General features: G+C 52.2%; 10 protein-coding genes across 10 annotated transcripts; 6 read left to right on the forward strand and 4 right to left on the reverse strand.

Annotated features, from left to right (window-relative positions):
- Nucleotides 1-157: 157 nt before the first annotated feature.
- Nucleotides 158-1,422, forward strand: QC761_0000160 (uncharacterized protein; the record flags this gene model as incomplete). The annotated part of the gene is made up of 2 exons (XM_062871702.1): nucleotides 158-413; nucleotides 1,118-1,422. The coding sequence occupies 2 exons, from the start codon at nucleotides 158-160 to the stop codon at nucleotides 1,333-1,335; spliced, it is 474 nt and encodes a 157-aa protein (XP_062736338.1). The 3' UTR covers nucleotides 1,336-1,422.
- Nucleotides 1,423-2,368: 946 nt separating this feature from the next.
- QC761_0000170 (uncharacterized protein) lies at nucleotides 2,369-3,829 on the forward strand (the record flags this gene model as incomplete). The annotated part of the gene is made up of 2 exons (XM_062871703.1): nucleotides 2,369-3,286; nucleotides 3,341-3,829. The coding sequence occupies exons 1-2, from the start codon at nucleotides 3,047-3,049 to the stop codon at nucleotides 3,827-3,829; spliced, it is 729 nt and encodes a 242-aa protein (XP_062736339.1). The 5' UTR covers nucleotides 2,369-3,046.
- A 426-nt stretch (nucleotides 3,830-4,255) lies between these two features.
- On the forward strand, nucleotides 4,256-5,582 carry QC761_0000180 (uncharacterized protein; the record flags this gene model as incomplete). The annotated part of the gene is made up of 4 exons (XM_062871704.1): nucleotides 4,256-4,272; nucleotides 4,366-4,446; nucleotides 4,514-4,918; nucleotides 4,986-5,582. 4 exons carry the CDS (start codon nucleotides 4,256-4,258, stop codon nucleotides 5,458-5,460), a joined length of 978 nt encoding a protein of 325 aa, XP_062736340.1. The 3' UTR covers nucleotides 5,461-5,582.
- A 551-nt stretch (nucleotides 5,583-6,133) lies between these two features.
- QC761_0000190 (uncharacterized protein) lies at nucleotides 6,134-6,544 on the reverse strand (the record flags this gene model as incomplete). The annotated part of the gene is made up of 2 exons (XM_062871705.1): nucleotides 6,134-6,147; nucleotides 6,319-6,544. 2 exons carry the CDS (start codon nucleotides 6,542-6,544, stop codon nucleotides 6,134-6,136), a joined length of 240 nt encoding a protein of 79 aa, XP_062736341.1.
- Nucleotides 6,545-7,892: 1,348 nt separating this feature from the next.
- On the forward strand, nucleotides 7,893-8,730 carry QC761_0000200 (uncharacterized protein; the record flags this gene model as incomplete). Its single annotated transcript, XM_062871706.1, has 2 exons — nucleotides 7,893-8,582; nucleotides 8,620-8,730. The coding sequence occupies 2 exons, from the start codon at nucleotides 7,893-7,895 to the stop codon at nucleotides 8,728-8,730; spliced, it is 801 nt and encodes a 266-aa protein (XP_062736342.1).
- A 4,313-nt stretch (nucleotides 8,731-13,043) lies between these two features.
- On the forward strand, nucleotides 13,044-13,647 carry QC761_0000210 (uncharacterized protein; the record flags this gene model as incomplete). Its single annotated transcript, XM_062871707.1, has 2 exons — nucleotides 13,044-13,454; nucleotides 13,520-13,647. The coding sequence occupies exons 1-2, from the start codon at nucleotides 13,295-13,297 to the stop codon at nucleotides 13,645-13,647; spliced, it is 288 nt and encodes a 95-aa protein (XP_062736343.1). The 5' UTR covers nucleotides 13,044-13,294.
- A 1,144-nt stretch (nucleotides 13,648-14,791) lies between these two features.
- QC761_0000220 (uncharacterized protein) lies at nucleotides 14,792-15,655 on the reverse strand (the record flags this gene model as incomplete). Its single annotated transcript, XM_062871708.1, has 2 exons — nucleotides 14,792-15,147; nucleotides 15,206-15,655. The coding sequence occupies 2 exons, from the start codon at nucleotides 15,653-15,655 to the stop codon at nucleotides 14,887-14,889; spliced, it is 711 nt and encodes a 236-aa protein (XP_062736344.1). The 3' UTR covers nucleotides 14,792-14,886.
- An 80-nt stretch (nucleotides 15,656-15,735) lies between these two features.
- On the forward strand, nucleotides 15,736-16,906 carry QC761_0000230 (uncharacterized protein; the record flags this gene model as incomplete). Its single annotated transcript, XM_062871709.1, is given in 3 exon segments — nucleotides 15,736-15,828; nucleotides 16,154-16,269; nucleotides 16,282-16,906. The coding sequence occupies 3 exon segments, from the start codon at nucleotides 15,736-15,738 to the stop codon at nucleotides 16,904-16,906; spliced, it is 834 nt and encodes a 277-aa protein (XP_062736345.1).
- QC761_0000240 (uncharacterized protein) lies at nucleotides 15,935-16,870 on the reverse strand (the record flags this gene model as incomplete). Its single annotated transcript, XM_062871710.1, has 1 exon — nucleotides 15,935-16,870. One exon carries the CDS (start codon nucleotides 16,868-16,870, stop codon nucleotides 15,935-15,937), a length of 936 nt encoding a protein of 311 aa, XP_062736346.1.
- Nucleotides 16,907-18,192: 1,286 nt separating the features above from the next.
- On the reverse strand, nucleotides 18,193-18,702 carry QC761_0000250 (uncharacterized protein; the record flags this gene model as incomplete). Its single annotated transcript, XM_062871712.1, has 1 exon — nucleotides 18,193-18,702. One exon carries the CDS (start codon nucleotides 18,700-18,702, stop codon nucleotides 18,193-18,195), a length of 510 nt encoding a protein of 169 aa, XP_062736347.1.
- Between the last annotated feature and the right edge of the window lie 297 nt (nucleotides 18,703-18,999).

Below are 18,999 nucleotides of genomic sequence, written 5' to 3' on the forward strand. Positions count from 1 at the left end.
AGTCGTCAATTGTCTTGGCAAATAGATATGTCTTCAAGATCGGAGCATATAGTACGGTAGACTGGGACCCCGATGCTTTCCTGCCAATAATCAGGCAGGGACACGATGACAATCTTGGCAATAGACGTCCCCTGGACAGCCTTCAGAGGTCAAAACGATGTGTTACGCCGGCTATGCAAAACTCGCTCTTGGTGAACCGGATGCGGCGGATCCCCTTTGCGCATCTCATCTCAATCACTCTAATGACTACTCAGAGGCCGAGGGTGAGTGGACAGACGACCTGTACCATAAAGCAATTGCACTCGCGGACATGGCATTGATTTACTCGTCTATCTGCGTCACGCAGCGGGATATCGACAATACGTTGGATTGGTTCCAAGCGGCGATGGAAACCTACCGGATTGGGTATAAAGGTGCCGGAGAGTTGAGACAGAGATAACACTCACTGACGAGGACATCATGACGTGGGCCGAGAAGGTCGAGACACCTCAACCTTTAATCACAGAGGGTTATCTCTTTTCATCGACAGCAGAGGGCCATCCGCTGATGAATTAACAACTTCCATGGACCTTGGACAGGATGATTCTTAGCATTGGGAGGTTATTGTTGCCCAGAACCAGACACGTTCTCACACATGCACAGGAAATGCCAGAGTGAGTAGGCCATACAGGGCAAGAGCACACTCGCAAATCCAGATGATGCTGAGGAAGAAGACGACATTCTGATCGACGACGCCAGAATGTGGATACAGCAGCCGATGTAGCAAATCGCCGCTCGCACACCACACGACGGCGTTTTGGTTGCACAGTAAGTCGAGCACCTCCCACGCCATTAATCTTCTGCATTTTACCAACTCTCTCAACAGTACACTTTTCGTACTTGGTACTATTGATCGCAAGGAACACAAGTACGAACGTGCCACTCGACACTTTCACAAGACAATGAGCTTGTGGCAAGCTTCGGGACAGATGGCGAGCCACCCGCTTGATATCTCTTGCATTTATCGTCTTGGATGTTTGGTACTTGATCAGGGGGATGCCAAAACAGCATGGCAAGTAGTTCCATTCACCTCCCATTCTTTTCAGGTAGCCTGACCAATGGGTCGCACTCTTATCAGGTCGTACATGGAAGACTATCGCACGCAGGGGCATCGGGGTGCGGAGCAATGCTCTCTTGGCTGAACACATGGGTGGCATGTTCAATGCTGTCCAAGTCATGAGGGAGTTGAGGAAGACGGAGGGAGGGTGGGCACACAAGCACTTGAGGGAATTCCGCAGCGAGGTGGAGCGGTTCTACAATGTCAAGGGGTTGGATCTTGTGGGGCCCGTTAGATGAGAGGACTTCTGACTCGGCGGTTTGCATTCTTTGGCGCTAGACAGGTTGGGCTTGTTGTCGTTTTTGGGCGGTTTTGGAAGGTGGCAGGGTTCATATCAAGTCCCTGGCTGGGCAGCTGGGGGACTGGGCTGGTGTTGGCAAGAGTGTTTGATATACGTGTAGAGGTTCTTATCAATTGTGAAAGACGGATCAAGTATGGCTTTCTTACAAGTCTTGCTTTGCCCTCCTGTGATTTTGTTGAGCCCATCAACATACTAGCTCATGAAGCTGAAAACCTTTACCCGCCTTGCTATCCTCCATGTATGGTAGCGAGCGAAGTCGAAATAAGGTTCATAAAAGGAACCGCCGTGCCACAGATCGCATTGACGCTGCGAGCTTATTTTCGCAAACCCTCGTCTTGTTGACAGGTATACACATCCCGTTAATGACCACGGTAGCATAGGCAGAATGGGAAGCGAACAGCTTCTGCCGCGTTGCGGTACCGCTCGCCAAGATACCATGAGGGCTTTTCGGCCCACCCAAGATCCAGCGAGAGCCAAGCTTTTTGGTGTTGAACTGGAGAGACCAGGGTCAGGGGCCGCTTACCTGTTGTAAAAGTCCCAAATGGGAACTGTGTGCCGAGTGAATGTACACTTCAAAATGGATCTGGGTGGTTATCTATATGGAGTTGGATGGAGTTATCCGCCATCAAAAACATTTTGTTGGGATTTTGCTTGGAAATCTGTAACGGATGTCCGCGGTGCTCAAGACAGTCATGGTTTTTGTCGCCGAGTTGTGTCAGGACTCAGATAGCGACTCAGATAGCTAACTCTCAATTGCTGACTTCTCCAAATTCTCCAGCTTTCACATGCTGTGATTTAGTGCTCGGCCCTGCAGTACGGCGATTTCTGCAAGAGGACACCCCCCATCACATCTACGCTATCCGAGCGCCGTTGCAAGATGGCTGCGACTCTGTTCTTGCTGCCCAATGGCATTCTCAACATGAAGATAGGTACGAATACTCGATGCCGGCAGTGTCAACTGTCAAGATACGGGGTCGGGGAGGGAGGACTGCGGTGGCCGGTGTTCCAAGACGGTCCAGGAAGGTGTACCAGGTTCGTCCGGACCAACGGGACTTGACGCCGCACCAAAAGTCACAGGACCTTCCGTCCACGGCCTGGCTCTTGCATGCGGCTGGTTCTTGATTTGGCACACTTCAGGTTTTTTTGAACTTGTGTTGGGATACGTCGGCGCGCCAGCACAGCGGCGGCGGGCTTCTGGTACAATTTGGGATCAACGTCCGCTACTGGCAGTTCAAATGACCCAAACAAACGCCTCAAGATGCAACCCTGCAAGCCACAAGCTGCCCGAGCTCGACGCTAAGCGTTGCATCGCGAATGCGGGGAATGCCTGTCTCCCATGGACCCTGACGGCATGGGGAAGACGCCATCGGTCTTGGCACTATTGTAACTGTCTTCTCACCGTCTTACTACGGAGGATACGGACCGCGAGAACCACGATGGTGTCGGGCCGGGAGGGGAACCCAGAGATATAAAGATGTCGAGATACTGTCCTCCTCGTCCTGCCTGAACTCACCAAGCACCTCTCAGCTCCAGATCTTCAACTCCAGCCATTACCAGCCCTTTTTCGAGTCTCATTCACTTGAGTACTCAGTCTCCTCTTTGGTCAGCTCTCAGCTTCTCGTTCAAAGTCTCTCGACAAATCCATCAACATGCGTTTCCTCGCTACCGTCGCCGCCCTCACCGGCACTCTCGTCGCGGCTCTCCCGAGCCCTCTCGATGAGATTCGCACCCGGGAGCTTGTCGAGTCTCACCGCCAGACCATGGAGACCCTTGAGGCTCGTGGCTGGAAGTCGGGTGAGGGTGCGACTGCTAACGAACTGCTCGATGGCGGCCCGTGCCCCAAGGTCATCTTCATCTACGCCCGCGGTTCCACCGAGGGTGGTAACCTTGTGAGTTTTGTCCTGTCTGTTTGCGAAGTCGACCATAGCTAACCAAGCCAAAAGGGATCTCTCGGCAGCCCAACTGGTGTCGCTCTCGACGCTGCCTTTGGCGAGGCCAACGTCTGGGTCCAGGGTGTTGGCGGTGCTTACTCCGCCAACCTCCTCGACAACCTCCTCTCCGAGGGCACCACCACCGCCGCCATTAACGAGATGAAGAGCCTCCTCATCCGCGCCAACTCGCTCTGCCCCCAGGCCAAGATCGTCGCCGGTGGCTACAGCCAGGGTGCCGCCCTCGCCGGTGCCGCCATCTCCCAGAGCAGCGCCACCATCCGCGAGCAGATCAAGGGTGTTGTCCTCTACGGCTGGACCAAGAACCAGCAGAACAACGGAAAGATCCCCAACTACCCTGCCGCCCGTCTCAAGGTGTACTGCGAGAGCGGCGACTTGGTTTGCAACGGCTCGCTCATTGTTCTGCCTGCCCATGGCACCTATGCTGATGAGGCTGCTGATGAGGCGCCCAAGTTCCTGATCTCCAGGATCAATGCCAGCTAGATCAGGGGGTGGGAATGATGTGTGATGGATTGGTATATAGCATTGCATTTGTGTGGCGTTAGGGTCAGCAGCTTTATAATTGAATGACATTATGCGATTGGGTTTAAACCAGAGCTGTGTCTATGAAGGAAGTATGTTTGCATTGTGTGTGAAGAGGCGATGTCATAGTTCGACTGGGTGATATTGTTGACTCACAAAGCGGGTGTGTTTGCTCCACAGGAATGTGGTAACTTGATCTCGCTGCTCAGTTTGGCTGCTCGTCTGTCTCTTCTTCACACAGCTACACACGAAACCCGACTCAACCATCTCTGCATTTTTCAGCATTTCCGACCACTCTTACTCGGCCAGCGAGCGGTGTTAAAATCTACACTCCCCTTTCTTACCTCATCTACGATTTTCAGTGATCATCGAAAAGAAGCTGACACGATGCAAAGGCAAAATTGGTGAGCACCTCTCTCCTCACTAAACCTTCCAACCTCCCAAGTTCTACCGCACTAGTTGAGAGATGGCTGACACTCATCAATGCTTTGTGTCAGGTCATTGTCAACAATGGAGTATCTACATCGAGCCAAGTTCGTGATGGACGACTGGCGTGCACAAAGAGAGGTATCCGGTCAGTAAGTGGAATCCTTCCAGGCCAAAAGCCATGATCAGTAGTGGCAGTGTCTCATGGATGCCTTTCAGGCTGGTCCCCCAACCTGGGTCTGATGAGTATTTCGCCGAGTACCTCGAAGTAGTGCGGAGAACGATGGACAACCATGGTTTCAATGTCGACGCGCCACTAGTAGTCTCGAACCCTCTGCCGGTAGACCCAGCCTTGGAATCCTCTGTTGAAACCGCTTGCAAACCAGTCAACACCGCTCACGAACAGGTCGGCACCGCCCCCGAACCAGTCGAAAGCGCTCCCGAACCAGTCAACCCCCCCGCGGCCTCAGCTTCCACCACCCAGGCTCCAGCTATCCAAGCTGCTGGCGATACCGATGGTGATGAGGAGTCTTTTCAGCCTGGAAGCCGACGGACCAAGTGCCCCCGGGCCAACTGCACTACACTCATAGGTTCGGAAAAGTCATTGCAAACCCACATCACAAAGCAAGTGCAATACCTTTCCCAATAGCACCGCTGTGTGAAACCCCCCTATTAACGGACAATCTCACAGTCAGCACACACCAAAGCCAGGCAGTTCGTGTTGGATCTGCCCAAAGACCTTCCGCAACGATTCCACCCTCAGGCAGCACTACGAAAATCACCACAAGCTTGACGGCGACGGGGTCAGAACAGCCATGGAAGCTTCGAAGGATTTGGCATCGATAGATCCGCAGTGGCTGCAGCCCAGATTTGAGGTGCAAGACCTCGTGCCGTCTTTACGGCAGGAAACGCTCAGGCTGAACAGACTGAAACTGGAGACGACGAGCAGGTATCGGCAGATGGATGAGCATTCAATGAATAGTTGTCTGGAGAGTTTCCGGCATGGGAAGATGTTTGAGGGGGAGACTGGTCTGCCTTCTCTGGAAGGGATGGACCAGAGGGGGCTCATTAACGAGCTGATCAAGACTCGTGTAGAGATCCGTGCTTGGAAGAGGGACCTGGAAGAGCTAAAGAGGGTTGAAGCATTATACTCAGTACCTAGGTAGCTTCCAGTGAGAAAGGTCTTTGCCAAGTGGAGGGGACAAAGCACGTGGTGGAATGGTCAATATTCCCCAAGATAGGGTATGTTGGCAGCTAGCTTTGTTAAGTAAAGAAACCTGAGTTGGCCATAATGCATGTTGCGTGAATTGTCCGCTAGACTTGCTCGGGATAACGTCCCAAGTCATGGATTATAGGGGAAGCCTGTTGTTATTTGAACTGATGCCCCCCTGCCTTCTCGTCCCGCAAGTTCATCAAGACTGTCAGGCCTCTCTACCTAATGCCACACTGGGCCCATGGGCTCAGAGTAATAGCATGGGTCACCAACGATAGTCACATTGAATGGCGATATCAAGGCGCAATGAGAAAAGCCGTTCGTCAATCCACCAAGTGATATATTACAATGAATAGTTCTTGTATGGCGGTCCGCCATTTTCTAACTCTCCGTCCATTCACCACTCCATGATAACCTGGACGCCGTGACCAAGAAGTATTGTTTTCGCAAAGAGAGTCAGCAAAGTGCATCATCAACAGAAAAGCAGATCAAGATATCTTCTTACCATGCCAGCCACCCAGGCGACTTCCACAAGCCACAAGCTTGACAACCTTGCAACTGGTTCATAGCCACCTTCCCTCTCCTTCTTAGCTGGCAGTTCTCGAACGTAGAACTGCTCCCGACACCTAGCTTGACGCCGCTGTTTTCTGTCAGTGAAGATCAGAAAGGTCGAAGAAGATTCTTGCAACATAACCGGGCGTGAAATCCATAAGCCTGCATCTGGTTGATCGCCACCTCCCAAGCCACCTCCTGAAGAGTCATAGCGGCGAGCTCCTTGCCCTGCGGAAGCTAAATCTCATGCCGCATGTACCCAAAGTAAAGAAGTAAAGACTGTCCTCCTTGGCACGATCCTTGCTGGAAGCCTGCACAGACGCGGGGAGTGTGTTGACGTAGCGAACTGTCTGCTCACGGATGAGAACGATGTACCGCTCAAGCACATCGACAGAGACGCCAGGGTGAGAGCACAAGTTGTACAAGTGCGCCCAGCACTCAGAGAAAGGCGGAATGTTGAATTCGGCAATGGCCGGTCCGGACATGTTCGCCAGATAGGCGATGTTGTGCTTTTGGAGGACAGAGAATCCCGGGCAGGGGTGAGCTCCAGCCCAAAAGAGCGTGAGCAGGCTCAACGGTTGGTGTCGCTGGGTTGTGAAGAGGAGAGAGTTTGCCGAGAGAGGTCGACCGACAGCCTTGCGGTGAGGTGACTAGAAAGTGAGTTATAATGAATCTCGAAGTGGATATTGGGGAAGAGTGTTTGGTTGTGGAATGGAAGGCAGAAGAGAGAGAGAGAAAAGAGTAAAGCAAGCATATTCTGCAGGCTGCGAGTGTGATGTCGCCCAAGCTGCAAGCCCTGAGACCCGTAATTGCCGGCCAGCCGGAGGCCGGCAGTGGTCAATTCTCGGCCCCGCTTAGGGCTAGGTGGGGCCGTTGTCGGGAGACAGGAATGGCCGGAGCTGCCCCGCCTAACTCGGCATCCCTCCAGAGGCAAATTCAGCACCGGGCGATGAGTCGAGGCAGGAAGCCTGCAATATATGAGATTGTCTCCTCAGCCATGCTCCTCTTTGGTGAATCGTCCAGACGACTATGCCGCAATGACCTCACGTCTGCCGCTCTCATGTCCCCAGTTCTATTGACCAGGCTGCAGCTGTCAAAGAAGACAAACAATTTCCCAAAGTTCTGGTCAATCTAATGCTCATGTCTATCCCCATGCACTGGCTTTCACTACTTGAGGGCCACAGAAGAACAAGAACGAGGGCAAATCACCAAAAACATCATGTCTCCTTGCTCACCATCATCTAGCCTCAGGACTCTGCTCAGTATGCTAGAATGTTGAAAGTCTTTGACCTTAGAGGCCCTCAATGCATTTGCTGTAGGTGATCTTGCTTGATATGCTAGTCCATCAACCACATGAGCATTTCATGAAAAGATCATAGGAAATAACTTAGTATATAATGAAGAGTGTGAATGGTTCAAGTTATTCCAAGTAGGGTATTATAATCATAGGAAGCTAGAAAAGAATACCTGGTATGTTTCTCCAGAACTTTAGACAATCTATATCTTGATTCCGTTCATGAAAGTGCCCAAGCATCAGATGAAAGATCTTGATTAAAATGTGTCGCCGCCTTCTAGTTTGTACGGTCTCAGCTAACTCCCAAGGTAGAGCGTGTGAATTAATATTCACTAAAGCCAGGGGAGCAACTGTATCTGAGGCAGTGCAAATTTTTGCTCTATCGTTGTGATTGATCGCCGACTCTCTCGTCCCAACTTTCAAATACTATAAGTACTCCTTTCTGTCCTGTTTCTGAGACTCTTCTTTCCCTGACAATCGCACTCTCTCAACTCTCGTCCGAATCTCAGATTACCCTCAGATCCATCTCAACCGACAATATGAAGGAAGAGGAAGGCTCGCATAATCCCAACAATCTCCCAGTTATTCCCCCCCCGTCTAACAATGCCAATCATGGAGCACCACCTACTGCTGCTGCCTCCCTGAGGGCTCTGACAGCCTCTGTGGAGAGGCTCAGCGGTCATGTGGAGATCATGAGCAGCCAAATCGCCACCTTGAGCAGCAGTATGGTCACCATGACCGCCAATATGGACAAGATGAGTGCCAACATGGAAAAGACCACCGACAATCTTTGGACGCTCAATGCAACAATTGACAAGGTTCACGGAAGCCTTGACAAGATCCTGAAAACGGTTCAGGAGCCAGGCCGGATTGGTACGGTGCAGGGCAATGGTAACGGCCAGCCTCAACTCACTCAGCAGCAACAAGCCACCCAGCAGCAAAACGCTCGACAGGCGTCCCAGATACGCGCTCGCCAGCAGCAATACGCCCAGCAGCAGTTCGCCCAGCAGCAGTTCGCCCAGCAGCAGCGCGCGCCCATGAACTTTGCTCCCGAGCCTCTGCAACAGCCTTCCATTCACACGCAGCAACCTCAAGCCTTCGCCACCACGCCTGCCTTTGACTTCTGGAATGGGTCCCAGATGGCCACCGCTTCTGGCCAGCAGAATCAAAATACTGCTTTCGGCAACGGACTCGCCGGAATCGCTCCCATGCGTTCCCAGGCCAGGCATGTCAGCGGCCTCTTGCCATTCCCCCCTCATGACCCAGGACCAGACTGGAGCTGCCGGTACAGATGACGTTTTCAACGGGTTCGCTCACCCACAGTTCTTTGGCATGCCCGAAGATGTGGCCAAGAAGCGTCGCCATGAGGACTACTGATGATATTGTGAGTGAGTTGGAAAAGAGATATACCCGTGCTGAAATCGTGTGCTAACGGTTGTATCCTTCCAGAGGTACTTTTCTCATGCGCTTGGGAACGATGCTGCGTCGGCTGATTCGCGTACAAACCCGGGAGGAGCGCAGCAAGACACCGGCAGCGAGCGCAGCGAGCATAAATGTGATCTAGCAAGCATCGGGAGGGATTCGGGGCAAGCATTGAGGACAAAGGGAGTTAGGAGCAGGCACGGGTTGAGGCAGATGCTTTAGCCTCCTTTGAGCTATACAGCTTTTACAAGACTGGAAATATCACAGAGCATGTGTTCACTACCAGGCCAAGGATCATTCACTCACCCTCATGCAGTTTCATTGTGACTATAGCCAATTGGGGATTGACGTGCTTGAATTGTGAATATCAAAACGACCCTCTTCATGACATGACGACCCGTGGCCCAAAATCTGAGCTCTCCGCATACTTGACCACACACGCGTTCCATTTATTTGCCCCCAGGATGTCAAAGACATGCGGCACGTACGTCAGTTGCGTCTTGTCACCCACCCCCAGTATCCCCCTCAGACATATCATCATCCTCCTCACCTCGCTACTGTCGTCAAAGTTCCTGTTGGACACCTGGATGAGCCAGTGTCCAGCTCTTGCACGCGAGCCTGGTTTGCATTTCACGCGGGACTCGTCTCCGAGGTTGTTGTTGAGTGTCTCACGGCAGACGGCTGACTAGACCTCATCTACCCGCTTGGCACCAACAGCGAAGAACAACTATTTGCCTCTGTTAGCTTACTTGCACATCAAAGCAAAAAAAAAAGGAGTGTGGACATGCATGGCCACGAGTGACTCCATGCCTCCTCGCCAAGTCGATCAAATCTGTCGAAAGCCTTTTGATCAGGGGCTCCGCCTGATCCCGCCCTTTCTTAGCCACGACCGCCTCAATGGCCTTTTCCGCACTGGCAACGATCTCGAGCCCCTCCTTCAAACAAGAAGGCCTATCACCTCCGCGTCCTGGAAGTTGAGTAGCATGCGGGTTGCGGATGATATACCAGTTAAAATTTGTGGCGGTTTGCTTTGACGGTCGACAGCGGTTGACAAACTCTTCGACTGTCTCTTCTGACCAGTAGGTAACAAGAGGATTGCTGATATAAGGATTGACCTCTTCGTCTACATCCTTGGTAGAAAGCAGCGTGTGGCTCCCACCGACAGGAGAGACGATAGGCTGGCCACTGTACGGGGCTGCAACGGGGACAAAGTATTGATCCGGCATGTCGAATTTGTTGCCAGCGTTGTCGTATGAAAGAGACCATTCGTCAAATTTTAGAAACTGATACTCGTCTGGGGATAGAGGTCGAGGCATATTGACTCGTGTTCAGCATACAGTTTGATGAGGTTTGGTGATATGGAGCAAAGGAAAAAACTGCGAAAAAAAGTTCTTCGGACTCGGGTGGGGCTTGAGATACTGGGGACGAGATGATGGTGAAGCCAACTGTTGCTCTGGTATATATGCTCCTTTCTTGGGACAGTCTTTATGGGTAACCTCGATGTTCGGATGATAAAATGTGACAGTCATGATGGATAGAGGTACTCATACCTTTCAGTCACAAACTCTTCCCGGTCTAGCTGATTGCTTGTTGGAGCTATGGAAATGTCATCAAAAACCACTGAAAGACTTTATGTTGGTTGTCTGAAGTAGCTCCCTCATACGCTTATTTCCTTCCCTGACCCTAGCTACTCTAAGCTTTCTAGCCCACGGCAATGTCAGACACCCATGAGCCTCGTTCGCATCAAGATCCCGTGTTTTGTAACAAATACCTCCTCTTGATATGACCCTGAGGCGCCGCACCCATTCAGAACAGGTATCAAGTCCCGCACCTTGGCACCCTCCCATCTTCCTTCCTTATTTGTCCAGAACACACGCTTGATGCCGACACTGCGCATGTAGTTGATACAGCGGTAGCATGGACGGGAGTTGGTGGCTCGCATTACGGGAGAGATTTCAGCGATGTTGGTAATGGGAACAGGGATGGATAGGGGGCTATTGTCAACTCGTCGTGAAGGCATCATGGTGATGAGGAGGGTGCATCAACGCCGACTAGCGCTGGCATGTCTAACAATCTGGAATCGTCGACTTCCTCAGCCTTGATATGATCAGTGCCAGTGCCGTGGAGGGCTAACCTGACGACATAGACATCGGCGCCGATGAGCTTGGGGTGTTTTGTTCGCTGGCGTACGTTGTCTTTGGTGTGGAATGGGGCATTCCTGGGTCGGAAAGTGTGACTGTTCAGAATGAGTACCTGATTAATAACCTCCAATCATACTGCAACTAGACAGCATACCTTCAAGTCGACAGAACTCTGGCCTACAACTCAACCTGTCCTTCTTTTCGTCTCTGTTAAATGCTTTCTTGCCGAGATCGTTGGGAATGTGCTGCTTTCCCGGCTTCTTCTTCGTTAATTCACTCTTGGACTTCTTGCATGATGGCTTGGTCTTGTTTTGCTCCTGGGCTACGGTGTTGTGAACATAGCTCCAGCGCATGAAGCCGCATTGAACGTTGGACATGCTATCAGCGGCCGCCCAGGTAGGCCTGTTGGGGGTAGTGTGCGGAGATGCGGCCTTACGAAGCGTTCCTGTCTTGAGAGCATCGCCGTTAAAGCCATGGCGATAATCGTTGTAGCCCTGGCCCAGGATCTTTCCACCCTTTGCGACGATGGATCCGTGGCGGTACTAAAGCGGGGAGTTGGTGACCTGCTGAAGGCAAAGCGGCAGATACTGGTCTCGCTTCATTCTGCGGCAAGTTTTGTTGTAGTCTCTCCGTTTTGAGATGTATACAATGTAAGTGAAAAATAAAATAAAAACCACAGGAAGCCCCGGGCACGGAAGACACGCTTGAACAGTGACCCTACCCACTGCCAAAGACCAAAAATAAGCTTCGTCGTTTGGAGATGTGTCAGTTGTCTTGGAAATTTTAGACAGCAGGAGTAGGCTGGTAACAGAACGCATGCTGGCAGACGAGTCATTCGGCAAAGGTAGCGCACGGGTCAACCGTTGCACTAACAATCCTGAAGACAACCCTTGAATTGATATAAACACTGCCCAGGCATGACTGTGTTTGACGCAAATACCCAAGAAATCGGTCGCCATGATGATTATCCTGCCCATCTTGGTTGAGGCCAGGCTTCATGTCATTCCTTACATTTTTATCTGTCGAAGAAGTATCAAGCAAACGCCCAATCCAAGCCCTACCAGCGACGCTCACTAGGAAATCTTTGCAGACCGCTTCTTTTTGAAGTGTAAGGTAGTCTCGGGGGAGTATCATGATTACACTCTGGTCACAGCACTTCTGCAGACCTCTGCGCTCAGTCATCATACCTCGTCTACCAACAGAGCTCCCTTGGGATCATCCAAGGCACTAAAAGTTGAAAGGCAACGAACGACAGCCGGATGTAGGTGTCAACTTGAAGAGAGCCCAGTTCGACTGAAGCTGTTGATGCGGAACTTTGCCAATTCCAAAGTTCCTCGTCAGAAAAGGCTGCTGTTAGTCAACGCCACATTCCATGCATTTTGACACAATGTGCTCTCACCGGTCTTTACCAGAAGCCAGTGGATTATCTTTCGCCAACCCCGGTCGTTAACAAATCTCGGGATTCATGCTTTGTCATCCAGATGTGTTCAGTTCAGTCGAATCGATCGTCATTGCTTAAAACGCACATGAACCCAAGAGATACAGCTTACTGGTACCGTACATGCGAAGTAGCAACGTGGAAAAGAATTGGTCGGATCGTGGCTAGTCCGCTCGAGTTGCCGGCGGCATCTCTAGGCAGACACAAAACTGGCCAAGTAGACGATGTAACCGGGCGGCACTGCATACAAGTGGTCGCCGTTTACATACCCAGGTCCCCGCTCGGCAATGGCATCTTTGATAAGAATGGATTGGAGGCACCCGTGGACTTGGATTCCCACAGTCGCATGCCGTTGCTGTCAATATCGATATCCACTTTCAAGGCCTCATTGGACTGGGACCTTTGATGTTTACTCCGTACTGCGCAATAAATGGCCTCAAGCAAATGTCCGAAATGGCCGCCAAGCTTCAGGTGCTAACGCTGTCAGCACCCTTTCCCGGGACTGGAGGCGCTGATCCCCTGGTGTCGGGGAAGGATCCCGTCTTTGTTGGCCAATCAGGAGCGCTACCAGATGTAATCGGCCCATGTCGGCCCAACGCCAGACCAGGTTGGGGAAAGCCTGCTCCCGCATGTTGCATGAGTTTGGCCCTGTCACAATAATGGTCGGGACCGGTGAAGCATTTTCGACCGCGAGCTTCATTCAGTCGAGCAAGGAGCGGACTTGGTGGGAAGTGGTGCCGCAAAATCACTTCTTCCATCTTTCATCATGATCTTCTTCCCCGTGCATACTCTGTAGGCCGTGGTGCACCAAAAGGACTAACTCTCTCGACAAACACCACCGAACTCTGGGCTACTATTACTATAGCTTGGACCGAGTGTGTCGCCTACACACACCTACACCCCACCGAGACATGCACAACATGCCGCCAGATCCCTCGAGATGTTCAACGTCGATGTACCGGACAACACCAAAAGTCCGGAGAACATCGCTTCCAACGTCATTCTCGCCTCTGTTTTGGCCCCGGTCTTTGCGATAATCTTTGTCGTCCTCCGATTGTATACCGCGCGCTCCATCTTGCGCGTGAGCCACAAGGATGATTGTATGTTTTTGGGATCGTGGCCGCTCTTGACCGCGGGGGTTGGCTAACTCGGGGTTGCGTTTTAGGGCTCATTCTCATTGCCGTCATCTTGTCCGTCCTATACTCCGCCACCCTCATTGCTAGTACGCCAGAATCCGTTCTATCATCTGCTCAGCAGCACGCTTGGGAATACCACGACTGGAGCGAGTGCTGACAACGAACGGATTAGTGACCAAATTCGGCCTGGGGTATCATATCTTCTACCTATTTCATTCCAACACCTGGAGAGGGCAAACCTTGCTTTTGGTAATCAAAATCCTTCCTCACGGGCTAGAGAGGCGGACACAACTGACCATGAAAAAAGCTTGCCGGATTTCCTGCCGCCATAACGAGTAACTTATCGGTCCTCTTCATCAAGTGCTCGATTCTGGTGTTCTATCTCCGATTCTCGACGACCCGAATTCTCAATCATGTTATATACGTCATGCTCGTTATCGTTGTTATCGCCAATTCTCTTGCGGCATTTGGCGTCCTTTTCACATGCCAGCCCATGTCCTCTTTCTGGGATGGCCAGGTCAAGGGCACGTGCATCCACAGGGACGCCTGGTACGCCTGGCTCGTGATTTTGAACTGCGTTACCGATTTCATCTTGCTGGTCCTGCCGCTTTGGCTTTTGGCACCGTTGAGGATTGGCTTCTCGCAGAAGGCTGCCATTGCCGCGATATTGGGTACTGGCGGATTGTATGTCTTCTTCTTCGCTGACAGCACAGGAATGCTAACAGTAAGAACAGTGTTGTTGGGATAAGCATATTTCGCGTTGTAGTGGTGTCACAGGGGTGGGATAAGTACGACTTTACCTATCGATTCGCCATCAACTACATATGGAGGTAGGTTCCTGGAAGCCCCTGTCGCCGTTGAGAGAGGCCTAACACAAGCTCTGACACAGCGTCATCGAAACAAATGTGGCCATTATTTGTGCCTGTGCCCCTACACTACGGGCGTTGGTCGGCCGTTATGTGCCATCATTGCTCCAATTTAGTGCACGCCGCGATCCACTGGCGCTGTACACCATCCCCGTATCACACGTTGCCGCTGCGCAACGACCACGACCGACCCCACGAAGCCAAGATGATGAAATCGAAGGATCATCCAATCATGAAAACTATGTTAGTGGTTCCTCAGCACAACTCACATCGAATTTCGGAAGTAAACTGTTTGGACCTACCTCAGATCGAGCCTCGAGTAGAGGAAAGTCGGATCACACAGCCTCGTAGCGAAAAAGACAAACTTGGAGAACACAGAGATGAGGATAATGACTGGCGTCGAGGCGTTACATGGCCGGTATACCGACGGCTGAAGCGATGCGGATTTTGGATATAGGATATTTAATGACACTTGGCTTCCTCCTTTTCCCCCAATCAATACATCGCCGCCCTGTTACAAGACACTGAATTTAGCCCCCCCCCTGGACATATCTAATCGCAGTCAATAGTGCCGGATAGAACCCATCAGCGATCTTTTGAATCCCGGACGAGCTGGCATGTATACCATCATACAAATCCACCTCGGCATCGAAACCAGTGAACAAGTCAACGACCCAGATCGGACTCGACGTGGTGTTTTGGCTGGCCGCCCAAGCAGGAATCGCTTTGTTCAGCTCTTTGACCTGCTCGTTCTTTTCCGCGCTCAACCCAAGCGGGATAATCTGCGCCACCTATTTCTCGTGTCAATCCTGCAGTCTCTTGGCCGGCCAAAATTCCAACGGTACTCACGATAATTCTCATATTTGGATTCCGGCCCCTCATCTGCCCCACAAGCGTGCTATACGCCCGTAGCAACTCCTCCGTCCTCGGCTTTCCTCGCACGATATCCACTGTGCCCAAGTGCATAGTCACCACATCGGCAGGGTTCATGGCCAACCACTCGGACACTCGACCCTCGTTGGCCATTTGGATGGCAGGGAAGCCGGGGTGTCCTTCGTGATCACGGTCGAATTCGGAGTCGTCGCAGATCTCGCCTGCGCGCTCACCACCGACGAGGTCGACGGAGTCGTAGAGGTCGGGGTCATTTTGGAGGCGGAGGTAGATCCAGGCTCGCCAGCAGCCATAGTCGGTTATCGAGTCGCCTAGGGGCATCCATCTGACTGTTTTATGGGATTGCCTTGGCAGGGAAAGGGACAGAACACACGGAAGGAGCAGGGCGGTGATTGTAGAAGGTTTCATTGTGAACAGTGATCGGTTTGTGGGGTTGGGGTGGTTGAAGAGTGGAAGAAACGACAGGGCGGCTCGGGGGTGGTATAGCAATGGACTGTTTACCCGGCGGGAGATACCCGGGATCAGCAAAAAGAACTGCAATATTAATGCGGAGTACTTTGTCCGAAATGATCAACTCAAAAGTGAGAAGTCCAAAGCTGCTTTCATTACATCTTGCCTCATTATCATATCCAGTTCAATCTACATCTCCCATCCCGACCCGCCTTTTTTAGTCTTGTCGTCAACCATCTACTCATAAAACACCAAGCACCTCACCTCGATACTCTCTCTCCCCGGTGTGCCCTCAGGCGTCTGGGGGTCAACAAAAGCCGTGTGCGGCGTCAGCCCGGCAACACCCTTCTTCCCACCAGGCAACCGATCCCCCCAGGAGTCAAAGCACTTGATAAACATGGCCTCCCCGGGCGTCATATCCTTGATGTAATACAACTTGTGCGACTCATTGGGCAGTACACCGAATGTCTCACCCTTGACTTCATACCCCTCAAGCGAGTCGAGTGTTTCCTGGGACGGCCGGACTTCCTTGCCTCTGTCGTCGTCATCCCCGTCGTCACGCTTGGGGTAAAGTAAGTTGACAGCCACGAAATCTTCAGGGGCAGTGGTGCGGTAGTCGATCACGGCGAGGGGAAAGTCGGTAGCGGGGTGGCGGATGGGTCTCCAGACGTTGATGAGCTGGTAGCGCTTTTTGAGGAGGGCGTCGGCTTCTTCCTTGGGAGTGACATGTCGCCTGACTCTGGCCTCGGCAGCTTTGGGTGTCTGATCAACGTGGACTTGCTGGACCGGCTGGCGGGCGGCGCCGGGGTCGTGCCTGCGGATGGTGTGGTCAAAAATCTCGATGCGCTTGATCTTTTGGCCGCTGTGTTGGAGTCTTTCTCTCAGGAGGGCTTCCACTTCGGCGTAGTATTTGGTGCGGACGGTCTTGTCGTCCTCGAAATCTTCTGGGGTGGTGGCGGAGGGGGAGCGGTAGACTGCGAAGCCGGCTACATCGATGTCGGCACCAAAGGAGCCAACTTTGGAGTGAATGTCCAGGCAGTCGGAAAAGTTGGTGACGTCCTTGGTGACGGTTTTACGGCTGTAAGAGGTGTGGTCGACGTCGACTTTGGCCCATGGCGCTACACCAGCGGTGATGCTGGCTGGGTCGAGGTAGCGGAAGGTACTGCTGGTCATTTTGCGGGCTGTGACTTGTCTGAGGAGTTTTTGTGATGATATTATAGGACGAAAGACGCGCATTAAGGGGTTGAAAGTCAGTTAGTTATCTTGTCACGTCACTGAAGCCTTTTGAGATAGCGGGGTGATGGCCTCTTAAATTCCAGCGCGGGGTTGCACATGCCGGCTCCACACCCGACAATTATCGTGATTAGTAATGTGGGATGGGCTGAACTGATCTGATGGATTACGTGGCTGCTTAACAAAGCAATTCTTGTCATCAATCGCTTGTCTTGGGATATCCTCTTTTCCTGGGCGTTCAATCTGTATTCTGGACGGAAGAAGCCCAAACGGCGCACATATCAAGTCTGATGTGCCCCTGCACCAACATGGATTGACGTCATCCCCGCAATCACGCCTTATCGGAGATAAGATCTCAGCAGAGGCATAGCTTCTCCCCTCTCAGCACTCTGCACTTGGTTAGGACTGCGAAGCTTTGAAAGTAATTCCAGAAGCTGAATTTATCTTCCTGCCGAAACGCTTCAAAAATAAACAATACCCTGTCCTCCCAACAGGATCATGCCCCCTTCTCCAGACGCCATCCCAAACAAACAACCCATAATAACAAGGCCAATAACTACAATTTCCAATCCCAAAATCCAAAACCAAAATATGCACAAGAACCAGCCAACCAAAAACTCCAACCGCCAAACTAACTGTCAAAAATAGGCCCATACGCCAAAATCCCCCTCATCTCCAACCCAAACACCACCTCCTTCGTCACCGCAGGGTTGCTAATCACGCAAACCGCCTCGGCGTCAAACTCGTTGACCAACCTCAACACCTGCGGCAGCATCTCCTCCCTCTTCCCCTTCTCGCTCGTATCGATAATCACGGGGTTCTGGTCCATCCTGCTGACCAAATCCAGCGTTCTCTGCCCATATGTCTTGAGCGGGCTCCTCGTCTGCCACAACACCCTCATACTAGGCCTGTTCTCATCCGCCAAAAAGGACAGGCACGGCCCGATCCCGCTGCCGGTTGTGACAACGATGATGCGGCTGAACATACGAAAGACATACCCGAATCCATACGTCGGCACACCCCTCTTCCACAGCTTGGTTGGTTGAGCGACAATGGTGTCTTTGGTCCAGTCGCCCACCCGCGAGACGATGCAGCTGAACTTTGTGTTTTCCAAGGCGGTGTCCTTGACATTGTCGAAGCGGTCGGGGAAGCAAGCGAAGGAATGCCAGTCTTTGAGAGGGTGCTTGGCGACTTGGATGCCTTGACCAAACTTGACGGTGGTGTGATCAAAGTGAAGTCTGATGGCGTGGGGGGAAAGGGGTTCAGGAGTGACGGTTACTTTGCGGAGGAGCAACCAGGGGTGGATTGTGGCTACTGTCAAGAGGATCAAGATCCAAAAGGCCGGGAGGTTGAGGAGGAATTTTTCTAGGGACGGTTCTTGTGTGCCGAGGAGGAAGATTACCACCCAAAAGAGGGCGAGAATTCCCCAGTTGGCGAAGCGGTGGACTAGCTCGAAGACGTCGTGGTGTTTTCTCCGGATGGTGGGGTGGGCCACCACGATGATGGAGAGGAGGAGGGCGAAGACGGAGTAGATCAAGGCTAGGACGGCAATGCTTATAGGGTTGGCGGTGGTGGGGTTGAATTGGTAGGTGTAGGTGCCCGCGAATCCGATGTACCAGATGAGGGAAGCGACGCCAGTGCCGCTGTGGACACCGCCGAGGTGAAAAATGCGGCAGGCGAGGCGTTTGATTGTTGTCGGGGCTGAACGCGGGACAGAACCAAAGATGAGGTAGAGCAGGTTGAGGACGAGCGGTTGCCGGCAGAGGCCACATACAGCGAGGTTGATGGCTGAGGCATTGACCAAGTCGAGAGGCTCGGCACCTCTGACAAGGTAGATGATCAGAGGAATAATGTTGCCGATGAAAGCGAGGGTGAATAGGCGGCGGTAGACGTTGAGGGCTGTGTACCGGATAAAGCCGAGGCGCTTTCGTAATGGTTCCTCTTTTGGTGTGGTCTGGGCTTCGAGGTCTGCTTTCTCTTTCAATGGGGAGGGATGGAGGAGAGGTCTGAATCTGTTGGTGATACTGGATAGGACAGGTCTATCCTGGTCTCGATGATCTCATCCTTCT

Source organism: Podospora bellae-mahoneyi, assembly GCF_035222275.1.
Source record: "Podospora bellae-mahoneyi strain CBS 112042 chromosome 1 map unlocalized CBS112042p_1, whole genome shotgun sequence".
Lineage (NCBI taxonomy): Eukaryota > Fungi > Ascomycota > Sordariomycetes > Sordariales > Podosporaceae > Podospora > Podospora bellae-mahoneyi.